The sequence below is a fragment of the Podarcis cretensis genome, assembly GCF_951804945.1.
Source record: "Podarcis cretensis genome assembly, chromosome: 16".
In the NCBI taxonomy this organism is placed as follows: Eukaryota; Metazoa; Chordata; class Lepidosauria; order Squamata; family Lacertidae; genus Podarcis; species Podarcis cretensis.
Window position 1 is genome coordinate 41,556,618 of NC_137186.1, and position 13,544 is coordinate 41,570,161.

General features: G+C 45.6%; 1 protein-coding gene across 24 annotated transcripts in view; it reads right to left on the reverse strand.

Moving 5' to 3' along the window:
• Nucleotides 1-13,544, reverse strand: part of NCOR2 (nuclear receptor corepressor 2) — a 352,014-nt gene that overhangs the window by 79,975 nt on the left and 258,495 nt on the right. For all 24 annotated transcript variants that reach the window (XM_079957706.1, XM_079957722.1, XM_079957718.1 and 21 more), the window contains 2 exons: nucleotides 8,976-9,129; nucleotides 1,421-1,964 (listed from right to left, as the gene is read on the reverse strand). In XM_079957706.1, coding sequence (XP_079813832.1) covers nucleotides 1,421-1,964; nucleotides 8,976-9,129 — 698 coding nt within the window. The remainder of the gene's footprint in view (nucleotides 1-1,420; nucleotides 1,965-8,975; nucleotides 9,130-13,544) is intronic.

Below are 13,544 nucleotides of genomic sequence, written 5' to 3' on the forward strand. Positions count from 1 at the left end.
ACAATTTGTGCCCCCAATGAACCAAAGGCTCTTGTTTGTTCCTGCAAGTGCCCAACCCTCACTTGATGAATGGCTGTATGGGAGTATGGATCCAAGAGGCATTTAATGAAATTGACCGAGGCTATGCACTAAACCACAAATCACCTGTCACCCAGCGAAAGCAGACACTTGTCCTAATCAAGAACAGGCCACTGGCATGAGATGTGACCATATTGCATCACATGACCTTCTTTAACCCCTGACAATGGGCATCGATCCTGAACAGTATAAGCACCAGGGCCATAAAGTTGCCCTTTCAATTACTGTCACTGGCAATGCGAGGCTCGAAGAGCCAAGGCGCCACAAATCATTAAGCAAGTGCAAAACCCCACTGAGGATAGCAGTGCAATAAGTCAGCGACTTTTAAGCTGCTGGTGACAGGAGTGGTGCCCACCCACAGGCCCTTAAGAGAAATCTGCAGACTGTTCTGTTAGCGTACCGGAAGTCATATTTCTTTGGCAACAAACACGGCTCTCACTCCTAGATCCAGATACTGTCTCTCACTGTTGGATGGCTGGGACTTGAGTCCTCAGGACTGTGTAAAAGCAATCCCTCCCCTCCACCCTCCCCCGACCCTCATTTCCTTTCCAATTCCTCCCCTTGCCCCACTCCCCAATTGATAAGAAAACCTAAACCATATAAAATCAAGTATGAGGCATTTAAACACCCAGAATGTGAAGTTTCTGATCAAAAGAACTTTTGGCAGATGGAAGCAAAATCCTACAAAGCTCCATAAATTACAACACAAGAAACAACTTCCCTTCTCTGGTCCCTGATGGCATTAGTGATGGGTTAACATGCGTTGGAAAGTCGGTGTCCCTTACAATCCTTTAATTGCCTGTGATTGGTACACAAAAGTCAACCCCACCCAACTGAAAACCAGACACAGTTCTACAGAGGCCCTCACTCCATTCAGGAAAAACATGATTTCAAATCTCCAGACACTGACATTAAACCTTTTTTAAAAACGCTTAGGTAACTTGGCAGCTGGGTTTAGGTATTAAGATTACTTCTATAAGGGTTCCTCCATATGACCTATCCATTCAGCATTCATCCTTGCATGCGTGAATAAAGGTTGGATTATATCAGGTCTTTACTGAGAATTTGTGCTGATTTGTTTGCGGGGAGGTTACATAACAATGAGTATTCATCCTGATTTGCTTCCTTTTACTCATTTGCTCACCCCACACTTTGCAATGCAATCCCTGTCACTTTCCTAACTGCAAAACAGTAAGTTTCTTTTTTAATGTGGATTTGTTGTGCCAGGGCAACAAAGCACTTTAATAATCCACTTTAATTTTGCAAACCTTTCCCAAAATATGGAGTGTCTGGAGGCCTCTTAACTCTTCCAAGTTTTCCACTCCATTTGCTCCTCACTCACTTGCTTTTGTCTCCAGCATCCTGCTCGTCCATCTCATCGGCGCTGCACGTGGCACTGGAGTCGCTGTCAGGATTTGCACCCTTCCCAGCTTTGTGGTTCTCCTTCTTTTCTGCTTTGGGTGCTCCCTCAGCCCCTGTCACGACACTGGTGCTGGTGCTGCCACTGCTGCTGCTGTTTTCTGTGATCTGGTCACTGTCCCTCTCCTGGTAGACCTCTCCCTTCTCCATTTTTATTTCACCCCTGCTGGGTTCTGGGCTCTTGGGCTTTTCCTCGGCCTCTTCCGTTTTCACCACATCAACTGTTTGCTCCTCTTGTGGCTTCTCTTCAGTGCAAGTTGGTTCAGGGGCCTCCTCCTCCTCCACTGCTTGGATGGTGGCAGGATTTGCTTCTGGGGAGCTAGCGGTTTCCTCCATCTTAACAGCCGGTTCTTCTCCAGCATTGCTTCTGGTGTCTGGGGCTGGTTTGGGTCCATTCTCTGTGCTCTCTTTGGCTTCTGGTCTTGGAGAAGGGAGGCTCTCTGTGTCTGAGCTATTATTCACTGCAACTGGAAGTAGAAAAACACATTAAGAACACAAGATCAACCCAGCTGGGCCAGGCCAATGGCCCATCTAGTCCAGCATCTGGTTCTCACAATCACCAACCAAATGCCTATGGGAAGCCCACAAGTGCAACAGCCCTCTCCTCCCCGCCTCTGGTTCCCAGCAACCACTGCCTCAGCCATCTATCTTAGTAGCCACATTATTTTCTATTTACTTGGCGTGGTAGCATTTGCTGTGCCCAAATAGTAACACATAAAGCTATGAGCCCCCACCCCACATCCCTAAGCTGATTTATTTATTTTTTAACAGTCTGAACAGGACATGGTGCAAAGCTAGAAATTTGATAGATGATTTCCCTAAACTGTATTGGGTGCATGACATACACACAGAGTGCAAATCTTCTTTTCTATGCACCTATTATTTTTTATTATTATAGGCAATATTATAAAGATGGAATTTGGGTTTTTCACTACAGATACATTCAAGGATATTGTCTTGACACCTTCTTTTGAAGCAGGCACACACACACACACACCTCTCCCCCCCACACCCCACCTGTATGCCACACTTAAACACAGCACATATTTTTACACAATATACACCTTCCCCATGCTACACATGTGAATACGACTCATCTAGAATGATTTATAAAAATGTATTGCTTGTGCTAGACTGTCTGCAGACTTAAAAATATATCCAGGGCTACAGCTGTGATAACACAAGAAACTGTCCAAGCAGTTTGCTTAAAAAGGACCTAATCAATCAATGTCTCAAACAGAAGGTTGCTCTCATATAATCACTGATAATCAATAGGAAACTTAAACTACCCCTCACTTCAAGTTCTGTACTCAAAATCACTAATATGGTCTAGAATCTCTCTCTACTTCACCTACAGGAAACCACTGAGTGGGGCAGAACTCTGCAATGCTTTATCCAAGGGATGGCCAATTGACCATCTACTGGCTGGATCCATACCCCAAGGGAATATAATTTACCCACTGGCTACCGAAGGTGTGGTAAAAGTTTGGACCATCACTTTCACTAGTGAGGGGAAGGGTTTTTATTTTTATAGGTATAGGTTGAATACAATGCTAGTCCTACTCAAGGTAGACCCATTGAAATGAACAAAAATGACTAACTGAGGCCTATTACTTTCAGTGGGTGTACTCTGAGTAAAATTTAGTTGAATACTGCTGGAAATGTCAGGGTACAGCTCCACTTACGCTGTAAGCTGATGTACCTACATGAGAAATGGTAGACAGGAGGAACTGCCAAGCCTCCTAGACTGTCCTCCTTATGCTGACCTTCCTTTGGTGTTAAGATGGGTGCTCTTAGGGGAGGGTTGCCGTATTTCAAAAATTAAAAATCTGAATCTGGACATTTTTGGGGGCAAAGTTGTTGAGCTTTTATGGCAAAATCGCAAAAAAATGACGTTTTTGAGCTATTTTTATGGAAATTGGCAAAAACGACCCTGCCGACATGGGTTGCCGTATGTCTGGATTTTCCCAGCCATTTTGCTGATTTCCACCCGGACACTGCTTCCGACTTGAGTATTCTGGATATGTCTGACCTGGCCCCACCTCCTCCTTCATGAGACATACCTGGAGCTTTCTCCTGCTGAGGTGAAAGAGATGCACGGCTTCCACCTTAGATAGAACTAGATCTTTCCTATCAAACATGTATTTCCTGTAGTAGGCATAGCTTTCGCTTTTTGCAAATTCAGGGCTCATCCCTATTTCCTTTTGTGCCATGCTTTCTAGGTACCGCCACAGGATTTCCAGGTCTGAATCGTAGAATTGTAGAGTTGGGAGGGATAAGGAGGGTCGTCAATTGTAACTCCCTGCAATGTAGGACTCTTTTGTCCAATGTGGGGCTTGAACCCATGACCCTAAAATTAAGAGTCTCATGCTCTACTGACTGAGCTATGCCAAGTCTGAGCGGTTGTTGCCCCCTTCTCTCACTTTCCCTTGGAAAACCCATGTTTAACCATTGAACTGGAGCTAATCTGCAGAAAACCCAATTGCAGTTTGCTCTGATTTAGCGGTAATATGTGGGTTTTCCCAGGGAAAGCAGTGGAAGTAAAAAAAAAACCCTGCTTGGACACAGAGCTAGAAATCCCAGACCTGTGCCTTGAAACGTGGCACAAAAGGAAGTGTGGATGAGTCCTTAGTCTTAGTGTGATTATATCCAGGGAAACAGATGCTTCTCCAACAGAGATTCTGCTGAGCATTTAAACTCTGAATGCCATCCGGTGCAACCCTATGTGAGTGAGAGAGTAATAAAGAGTTCCACACTTGAATGTTACATCTCCATCTGGTTTCTGCATGGGATGACCCTCACATGTCTGAGTGCTTATGGCTCATAACTGAGCAGTCCTTACTGCAAAGTGTAGCCTCTGTCATTACAGAGCCTGACTACCCAGGAAGCGGTTGGTTTGTATGACAAGATATGCCTCAGAGCCCTGGAACACTGACTAGAGAAGAAGACATCTCTTGAGCATACTGAAATGGGCCATCTCTGCCTAAACAAAATTTTCATCCAGACAAAACAATTGTGGTCCAAGCAGTCGTGATTTGTTGAATAGGGAACAAGATGCGTGCCCACAAGTCCCCCTTCCCCATTATCACATCCCTTAATTTAATACTTCCCAAACTGGGAAAGTATGGTTTGAATGATCACTAATAACCAGAATATTAAATCACAGTTGGATATCCTGTTTTTAGGGATCTCTCAAGTCACAATGCTTGTTGTTCAAACACATGGGAGATAAAAGTTTAAGAAACCCAGAAGTATTGATTTCAACACACAGGGAGAGAGGTGTGGAGGTAGGTTGCTGAACCAGAATTGTTATTTCTGAATTAAGCCACTGACCACAGTGTTTATAGGTGCTAAGTGTTTATAGTGTTTATAGGTGCCCCTTGGATTTACTTCAGCATTTGTCTTATGAAGATTCCTTAAGGTTCATAAGATACCTTCCAATACCCACTGAATAGTTTAAAACTGAGGAAGAATCTGGTGTAGGAGGGGGAGGTTACTGTCAAAGTCACAGACTTAGAAAACTAGAGTATATGAATTTGAAGCTAGGTAGGTGGACATCTGCATATTTTAGCCATCTTTGTGTTTGTGAAATGGGGGGGGGGAGAGAAAATCTCTTCCATAACTTTCTCATTCTCTCCAAAAAAATTCCATTCTGTTCTGATGGATCTTAGTATGTTTTGCCTAGAGCGCAAGATCTCCAGATGTAAAAAAATTTATAAAAATAATTCAGCCTCCTCTGAACCTCAGTGAGGCAGTGTTTGTGCTGGCTGCCAAAAAACCCGTCTCCCATCAGACCATCTGTGAAGAAATCTAGGGAGCCTTCCAATATTCTCCCCCCCCCCCCCAGTCTAGTCAAAGAGAAGGGAAAAACATGTCAAGGTCAGTAAGAAATTAAATAAAAAAGAATCTGACAAACACCTTCCAAATCCTAAGGACCAGGTTTATAATTAAAATGTGAAGAACTGCCTGGAAATCTTGCATTCCCCCCAAATGGAAATGCAGCTAACTATTAATAAGAGAAGAGCGAGAGGTGGAGTCACTTTGTGGGGGGGGGGGCATATTACATTGCTGCAGAGTTGGCAAAAAATCCCCCCCCCCCCCACTGCTGTTGTTGGCCAGAGTGAGCTGGTAAAACCTGTGTACAACATGCAGAGCACAAACAACGGAGAGATACTGTTAGAGAAAGAAGTGTGTGTGCCTGGATCACACCTCACAGAAGGGGGTGGGAGCCTTTTTCAGCCTGACATCCACTTTCCTTTGGGGGCAAACTTTGGGGGCAGGGGCACGTCGGTGGTGGGTGGGACCAGAGGCAAAAGCAACAAAAACTAAATTTTGCAGGGTGTCTCTCAGAAGCTCTGGAGAGCAGCTACCAGCCAATGTAGACATGAAACTGCTTGCATGTGCAGGCCTGTTAAACTCGTCTTCTTGGTAGTGGCTTGGTTGTGGGTCCCCCCTCCAAAATTAAAACAGTCGCAGTAGCATGGAGAAGATCCTCTGGTGTGTGTCATGCAACTTCATGTGAGTAACAGTGGCCATGGGCCACAATCTGAAACAGAGGGCTCCCCACTGGCTTGGGAACCGCTTCTACGTGAATGGGTTTTGCATGGACAAGTTAACATTTCAATGACCCAGCCACTTGCACAGGGACAAACCGCTTGGGTCTTAACGACAGAATCAGCACCCTCCCTGGATGGGAAGGTGCTGGTTCCCCCATAGAAATCTACGTAGATGGCTGCAGTTGGTCATTGCACCACTACCCTAGTCACACAAGACCCACTGCTGTGTCCCCATATTCCTTTCCCCCACTGCACGGACATGCCACAAAGAGATTTCGATATACTTTATTAAATTTCTCTTGTTTGTTTCAAGTGTAGAATCTGGAATTTCTGGCACAGCGGAAGAAAAGCTTATAGTGTATATCTTTATATATCCTTTTTGGCTCACACAAGAAGTTTCTGACCTCTGGTGGGGTGGAGGGGGCTGTGTTACATGCTCCACCCTAACTCTGGGATCGTATCCAAGAAGGGAATTGTAAGGATGGCAGAGTGAATTTGAGTGTGTGCTTTAAAATTGAGATTTCAGCAAATGTTGCCATAACTAAAGGAGAAAGTGAGGCATGAAGCCAGAATTCTGGACCGGGGTGGCGGGGAGGAGAGATGACCTCATCACAATCTGCAACATTCAGACATTTCCAGGTGCTAAGGGATCTGAATATAGAGTGAAGCACTCATGGGGTTTAGGGATTTTGTCTCAAAGTGTACTAGGTGGGGTGGGTGTAGATTAAAATACATTCAAAAATGGTTATATGCAGAAAGAAAGTCCCCACATATCTTGTGAAAGGAATGGAAGTGCTTTTGGGGGGCTATGCTGGATTCCTACAAAGTGGAATAGTATCTGCACAGCCTGGGGATATCTCAAAGCATTTCACATTTTTTAGCCTCTCCAACCAAATTCCAAGCATCACTGGAGTTTATTTACTTGCCATGCAACTGTGAAAAAACCAGTCCCTCGCTCTGCTCCAAAAGCAGACAATGAGGAAGGAATTTGCAGTATTTAGGCTGGGATGGATTTAGCCAAAATGCAGCTGCAGGGAATATATGAGCCTGCTTCTATTCTCAGTTCAGAAAGGATTGTAGGTTTGGGGGTTCAAACTATAAAACTTTTTCTTTCTTTCTTTCTTTCTTTTTTTTTTTTGCTTCCCAAGGCAGTGAAGCGCCAGGGTGGGGTGACTGAGAAGATGTTGGAAATCCCATGGAAGAGGCAGTTGATCAGGAAGAACAATGCAAACCAATCATGGGAAAGAAAGCCAGCAGTGTGTTTGAGCGAGGCTGGAAAAGTCCTGGTGTGATGAAACCACCTCTAGGCCTTTCTGAACGCACACATGCACACACACGCACACACCCTTGGTATTCACTACACTGAAATGCCTCCCAAATGTCAAATGACAAACTGCTGAGGCAGAAGGCTGACCTGACATTTCTGCTCCTGTGACATTTTAGCCACCTTGGCTCAAAGGTCTGTTCAGTTTCATATCCCATTCTAGATAAGACAGTTATCCCTGTGCCTTGCCTTCAAGTTATATAGAACTGAGGTTGCAAAGCTCCCAACTCTGTCAGAGCGATCCGCCTTTTGGGGTGTGTGAGGAGCATATGAAAGATGTCCTCAAAATCTGAGCCTACTCTTACAATTTGAATCTGGATGATGCACACTTTTTCTCACTGCTATCTCCCAGTCATGCCTGCTGCCCTGACACAGAAGATTTACCTGGAAACTGTTTTGCAATGAGTCACTTACAACACTGATTTGAAAAGATTTCCAGTTGTGCATGCCATTAGCCCTTCACTCCAGTGCCAATGAGGTTTTGTGTGTGTGATGTTAAAGCTATTAAATCACTCCTACAGAAGTTAAATGGGGTGACTATTATAAGTTACACACACTTCTCCTAAGCTTGCTGGCTCTGCTCCCGAGTGAGAAATCACTATGGCTGAGCATTTTCATTTCATCCTCTCCCTGCTCCCTCCCTATTTCTTTCTGGTGCCAACTGGACAATGACATTGCTTCAGCGGAATGGGGAGATACCACAGCACACTCCACTGTACTTACTGATCGTCCAGTGGCTATGAGGGGCCAAGATCAGATGTTGCACAACTGCCAAATCAGCCTCACAACTTCCCTATTCCCCAGCTCTTGAACACCTTATATGTGTTGAGATATCGCAGTGCTGTGCCTCTGTGTTTTCTCCCTCTTTCTCATGCCACACACTGCTCACTGGATGCTGCTGGTGTGTGTGGGACATGCTGTGTTGCAGCTTTACAACACAAGAAAGTGCTAACAGATGTTATGGAGGGAGAATCAAGGAGCTAGACATGCAGCTGCTGTTGCTAGGGGGGCAGACCTGTGTATAGTGTAATGTTTAGTCTGGGCCTCAAACATTCAGGGGCCAGGAAGGGGGGGACAACCCCCTCCATCAGAAGAGACTGCTAAATAGATAGATAAATTGCAATGAACAGAAGACAAGCCAACAATCTGAACTAAGAGAGGACACCGCTTTGGGTGTGAAGCTGAGAGGGGGAACTGCCCTAGCTGTGAACAGCACATGCATATTTAGATGTATGGGTTTCTTGGTTGATGCCCCATTTCCTAAAATAAACAAACATCCGGTCAGGCTCTGCAAACAAGAAACAGCATCTTTGTGAAGGAGCCTGGCTCTCTGCCTGCATGAGTGAGGGCAGTCAAATGTCAGCTTCCCCACATCTCTGACACTGTGTGAAAGTTTCACCCTCACACATCCCCCAGGGCGCCAGCTTCCTCCCTTCTCTGCTGGGCAACTGCTCTTGCAGACATACGGAAGCAGTGACATTTCCCAGGTTACGGAGAAAGCCTCTCATGCCATTCCCCTTGGCAGGACAGCAAGAGTGAGACAGAGTTGCCCGTCTACCTAGCTGTCTACCTCAGACAGCTAGGGGCAAGTACTTTACCTTCTGCATCCTCAGCCATCTCCTCCTCGTTGCCACTGGTGCCTGACCCATCTTGCCCCATCTCCTCGTCTTCGGCTGCTGGAGGGAAGGCCGTTTCCTCGTTTTGGACGGTGGGGGCTTTTTTCTTTTTTCTCCTAGCATTCCTTTCTTTCTCCTGGAAAAGACAGGGTGACAGAAGCAAATCTTGAGAAATCATCTTCCTGCCGTTATTCCCAATATCAGTAAAGTTGGCATTCTCAGTGCAGATGCACTAGAAGTTGAGGGGGAGGGGGGAATGAGAGGGTATTATTATTTTTAAACTTTTTATTAAATCTGTATACTGCCCTTCAATCGTAGGTCTCAGGGCGGTTCACAACGTAAATGAAAGGAGGGAGCACCTACCATTCCAGGGTAGAAACATGTTATTTTTTTTGGGGGGGGGTTGGAATGACCACTCCTGAAACTAGCGGGGGCTTAGGGCTGCCCAGGTACCTGGATTTATACTGACAGGGAATACTGACAACAAAGCATGGTGTGCAAGCAGAAGCCTGGAGCTAAGCCAGGATGGGAGTTTGCCTGTGAAGAATGGAGAGAACTGGGTTTGGGGGATGCTTCCTCTAAAACCAATTTCTGACCACTGTGAGGCTCCTTTAAGTTGTGGTGAGGACTGCCCTCTTGCAGGTTCAAGGACCAGCTATAGGAAGGACCACAGCTTAGCAGTAGAGCATCTGTCTCAAAGGCAGAAGGGCTTCAAGGGCAAACCTCTGGTGTCTCCAAGTGGGGCTGGGCAAACCTCCTTCCTGAAACCCTGGAGAGCTTCTGCCAATCACAACAGGCGATACTGAGCCAGATGGACCAATGGTTTGGCTCAGGATAAGGCAGCTCCCTATGTTCCCATGATGGCATCCTGGAGGATACACACATCCTCTATTACGTAACTCACATGAGGTCCCCTTTATATCATTACTGTTTAGTCATTTGTATGCATTTTACCCCAGTACACAGACCATCTTAAAATCTACACATCCATTCCATGCTACAGAAGGCCTGAGGTTCAACTCCTAGCAGCTCCAGGTCAATATTAACAGCAGCAGCAGCAGCAGCAGCAGCAAGAAGAGGATGAAGTAGAGAATGCTAAGCAAGGCCTCTCTGTCCGTGACCCTGGGCAGTCATTGCCAGTCGAAGTAGGTAACCCTGGACCAGAGGGGCAAATAGTTTGAACTAGGGTAAGCCAGCTTCCTATGCTTCACAGTCCTGTGAAATTTACAGATGGAGAATGAGGATCACATGAGCCTTCTGCAACCTGTTTCAGGGCAAGCTTTTTGGATAGGTTTCCAGAAGCCACCCTATAGCTCTTTATTTAAGGAAATGTTCACTGTTCTAACAAGCGGTAGCACTCCAACCCCCCAGTGTTGGAGGCAGTACTTCTGCACCCCAGGTGCTGGGAATCACACATGGAGAGAGGACTGCTGTACTCCAGTCCTGCTTCTGAGCTTCCTAGCAGCATCTGGTTGGCCACTGTGAGAACAAGATGCTTGACTAGATGGGAGTCTGGCATTCTTAAAGTTTACAGGCCATCAAATATTAACACTGCTGATGATCAGGGCTGAGAGTATTCTATGGTTTCATTAAAAGGCTATGCAAAGGTGGGATCTGCTATAGAGCCAGAATTAAACACCCTGAGGGTATTTCAGTTTCCATAAAAAACATCCATGCCAAAGTTTCCAGCTCTCATCAGCCATGAAAATGAATGGCCAAGTAGCTAATCTGAGAAGCCTGAGTGAGATTTCTAACCACCAGCCAATAGGGCTTCAATGACCAGCTGTCGGAAGCAGAACTGATTTTTTCTTTTTTGAAAGCAAATTTGCTTTAAAAGCCTAGTTTATTGTAGGATGCCTGCATTCTTGGTAGCACTGCTCTACGTTAGCGTGATATTGTTCAGTGTTAGCTTGATATTGTAGGCTGGGTATGTCTCTCAGAGCTGCCAGAGAGAGAGAGTGGTACGACCCCCCAATACAAGGGAGTAAGAAATGGTCCTCAAGCTCTTAGGATGCACCTGCTCTCAGCTGACCCTCTCCAGAACTGAAGGTGAGATGCACAGGCCTGCTTCAGATCCCATCATATTGGGAAGCTGGACTGGCCTCACAAGCAGCTTTATCCACTGGTGCATTTCTGTGGGCTGGATGTTTGTCTCTCATGGCATCCCATAAACAAGGTTAAGATATTTTGCAACCACAAAAGCACAAGAAGTGGGATCAAGCCGAAGATTCAGGATCCAGCTTCCTGCCTCCCACAGCGGCTGGCAGGATGTGTCCATGGAAGCACACGACCCACATATTTAAAGCACCTTTACAGCACACAGCTCCCCCTGAAAGAATACTGCAAACGTGAGTCTACCTCTCACGCAATGACAATTCCTAGCACCCTTCAAAAAACTACAGCCCCCAGGATTCTTTGGGGGAAGCCATATGCTTTCAATGTCTGGTGTGTACAAAGGAGACAAGCCCACACACAGCCTTCTCCCTTTGCTGTTCCCCAGAGACTGGCAGTTCAGAAGCAGGCTACCTCTGAACCAGATAATGTTTTGTTGCTGCTGCACTTTTATTGACAATTTCTACCCTTTTGCTCTTACTTTTTGTTTTATTTGAACTGTTTTATTGTTGTTTTGGCTAGCTTTATTGTAAAACAGCTGGAAACTGACTTGGGGGTGAAAGGCAACATAAAGATCCAGGAGACAAGCCAATGATTAACTATGTCAGCTTGATGTGTCAGATAGGCTGATGTAAATTCTTTTTATGAATCATTGTCTGGGTCTCATCCTCCTGATATAGCTAACGCTGCAGGTGCTTTGCCAAACCGAGTTGTTGAAGATTTAGGACAGATAAAGCAAAGTCCTTCTTCATGTAGCACACAGTCAAACTATGGAACCTGCTCCCCCAGGAGGCAATGATGGTCACCAACTCGGAAGGCTTTAGAAGATGAGACCAATTCATGGAGGAGAAGAGGGCTATCAATGGCCACGAGCCACGATGGCTGCGCTCTGCCTCCACAGCTGGAGGCAATGCTTCTGAAGACCAGTTGCTGGAAATCACAGGAGGTGAGAATGATCTTGTGCTGGGATCCTGCTTGCTGGTTTCTCACAGGCATCTGGTTGGCCACTGTGAGAACAGGATGCTGGACTAGATGGGCCACTGGCCTGATCCAGCAGGACCTTCTTATGTCCTTAAGGTTATCGCCATCTTCTTTTTTTTGGAAAGATTTCACTCTCTATAAGGAGATGCTTCTCTACACCGCATCTTTGTATGCTGGGAAAAGCTTGTTGTGTGGGTTGTTAAAAGCAACCAAGTAAAAGCTCTTAAAAAGTGGTGCACCTCTACACACATTGCCAAACACTTAATTGAGACGTTCCCCCTTCAAACAGAAATGGAAACATCACCTTCGTGATAATACTGAATTGCAAGAACAGGAAAATTGCTGCAACTAATCTTGATAACAGCCAATACCAAGATAAAAGCAGTTTCCTCTTGTTTAATAACCATTTTGACAAAATGTATTTTGAGGTCTAAGGCAATATTAGGGACAATGCAGAAGGCTTTCACAAGAGTACAAAAGAGACACATTCCATGTCAAACATTAATTACCTGTGTGGCTAAAAGGCCATGTCTTTCCCCTTTAAAACACAGAAGGAGTGGTGATCAGGAAAGGGTCCAGCCCTGGGCCTCAGGTGTTTCAAAGGGAGAAGCTGTGTTTTAAATGCTTAGTGGCCACTACACAACTGAATGCAATAGCTAAGTATCAATGCTGGTGTGGGGGAACCTTTGGTCCTCCAGATATTGCTGGACTACAATTCCCAACAGCCCCAGCAAGCATGGCCAGTGATGATGGGAGTTTTAGTCCAGCAACATCTGGAGGGCCAAAGGTTCCCCACACCTGAATCGATGCATCAAAGTCTGATGCCGAGTACAAAGCCCTATCAGCTGAGCAGAGGGAAGCAACCATTATCTTTTGAGGGCCATTTTCCTTTGGGAATAAATCCATCAGGAGTCACATACCTCTGGTGCCAAAAGGAGGTGAGACCACCTTCTTTCTCAATCCCCAGCACCTCCAGGTAAGCTTGTGAGAGAATAATACCGGATACCATGGAGCACTGCTGTTAGTCAGGTGTTGACAATATTGAGCTACATGGGCCAATGATCTGACTTGTACAAGGAAGCTCCCTGGCCTCCTCGTGAATCGCCATCTGCATGAAATTATGCCAATGGTCACAGCAGAACTGGGGCAGGGAGTCTGCTTGGTCATTGGTCTAAGCCAGTCTTCTTCAACTTTGGGTCCCAGATGACAACGTCCACCATTCCTGACCACTGGTTAAGCTGGAGATGATGGGCAGCTATAGGACCCAAAGTTGAAGAATTCTGGCCTTAACAACTAAGTTACTCTGCTCTTCCTTGCACTTACTATGGGTCATCTTCAGCTAGTTTAATGCTACCCCAAACCTGGCAGATGATACAAATTTGCCAAATATAAAATTGATCTTCTATAAATGGCTGAGTTACACCTCAGGGAAAGTCTTCCTAAACAAAAATGTATCAG